Source organism: Buceros rhinoceros, unplaced genomic scaffold (assembly GCF_000710305.1).
Source record: "Buceros rhinoceros silvestris isolate BGI_N320 unplaced genomic scaffold, ASM71030v1 scaffold10129, whole genome shotgun sequence".
NCBI classification, from domain to species: domain Eukaryota; kingdom Metazoa; phylum Chordata; class Aves; order Bucerotiformes; family Bucerotidae; genus Buceros; species Buceros rhinoceros.
The window spans coordinates 10,387-11,437 of record NW_010432102.1 but is presented as its reverse complement, the minus strand read 5'-3'; the positions used below and the strand labels follow the sequence as shown (position 1 = coordinate 11,437).

The 1,051-nt window shown below is 61.5% G+C and overlaps 1 protein-coding gene across 1 annotated transcript in view; it reads left to right on the top strand.

The window, feature by feature from the left end:
- Positions 1-1,051, top strand: part of ABCA2 (ATP-binding cassette, sub-family A (ABC1), member 2) — a gene marked incomplete at both ends in the record, with an annotated part of 20,426 nt that overhangs the window by 9,125 nt on the left and 10,250 nt on the right. The window contains 3 exon segments of the mRNA XM_010143649.1: positions 3-97; positions 517-701; positions 803-923. Of these exon segments, the coding sequence (XP_010141951.1) occupies positions 3-97; positions 517-701; positions 803-923 (401 nt within the window).

Sequence of the window (1,051 nt, the reverse complement as noted above, 5' to 3'; positions counted from 1 at the left end):
AGGTTCTGCGGCGCCCCCGTCTTCCTGAATGGCACCTACGGTGATGGCTACAAGCTGACAGTGGTGAAGAAGCAGTCGGACACCCGGAATGGCACAGGTCTGGGAGCAGCGGGACCCTGGGTTTAGAGGAATAGATGGGACCATCCCTTCTTCAGGCCAGGAAAGGACCAAGTGCTCCCACTCCAAATCTCCTTAGGCCACATGGAGAGCGGAGCCCAGTGGGGTGGGACAGGGGTGTAGGAGGTGGCATTGCTCAGCCTTGCTTTGTTGCATCTGGGTCTCGGGATAGACCCTGTGTGCTGGCATTTACCTCCAGGCTCTGGTTCTGTCCAGCCCGTGGTCTGCACACCAAGACTTCCAGCGTCGTCTGCAGTGCAGAGTACTGTCCCCAGGCCGGGAAGGCACCAGCACCCTGCAGTGGAGGCTGGAGGATCCCCTCCCAGAGCTGGGGTGTAGGGTGGACATGGTGGGAGGACGGTTGTGAAGTGACTGACCAGTGCTGCCCCTCTGCCACAGAGCCAGGCCAGCTGCACAGCCCTCTGGCCCATTCTTCCGTCAGCCCCTGCTCCGAGCCACGTGTCTCCCAGTTCATCAAGAAATACGTGGCCTCCTGCCTCCTCATCTCGGACACCAACACTGAGCTCTCCTACATCCTGCCCAGCGAGGCTGTCAAGAAGGGCTGCTTCGAGAGGCTCTTTCTGGTACCTGTGGGGACTGGTGGGGTGGGCAGGCAGGTGGTTGCAGGGTCCTGTGGCACTGTGGGTGCCTCCTGCCCTCCTCATGCAGCGCTTTGCCTCCACAGCACTTGGAGCAGAGCCTGGAGGAGCTGGACCTCACCAGTTTCGGGCTGATGGACACCACGCTGGAGGAGGTCTTCCTGAAGGTGTCTGAGGAGGACCAGTCTCTGGAGAACAGCGACGTGGGTACGGGCAGCAGGGGCGCACGCGGTGGTGCTGGAGCTGGCAAAGGGCTGTGTGTCTTTGCGTGGGCTTGGTGGCTCCTTTCCCCTTGCGCGTGGTCACAGGAGTCTCCTTTCCCAAGGGGAGGAGTG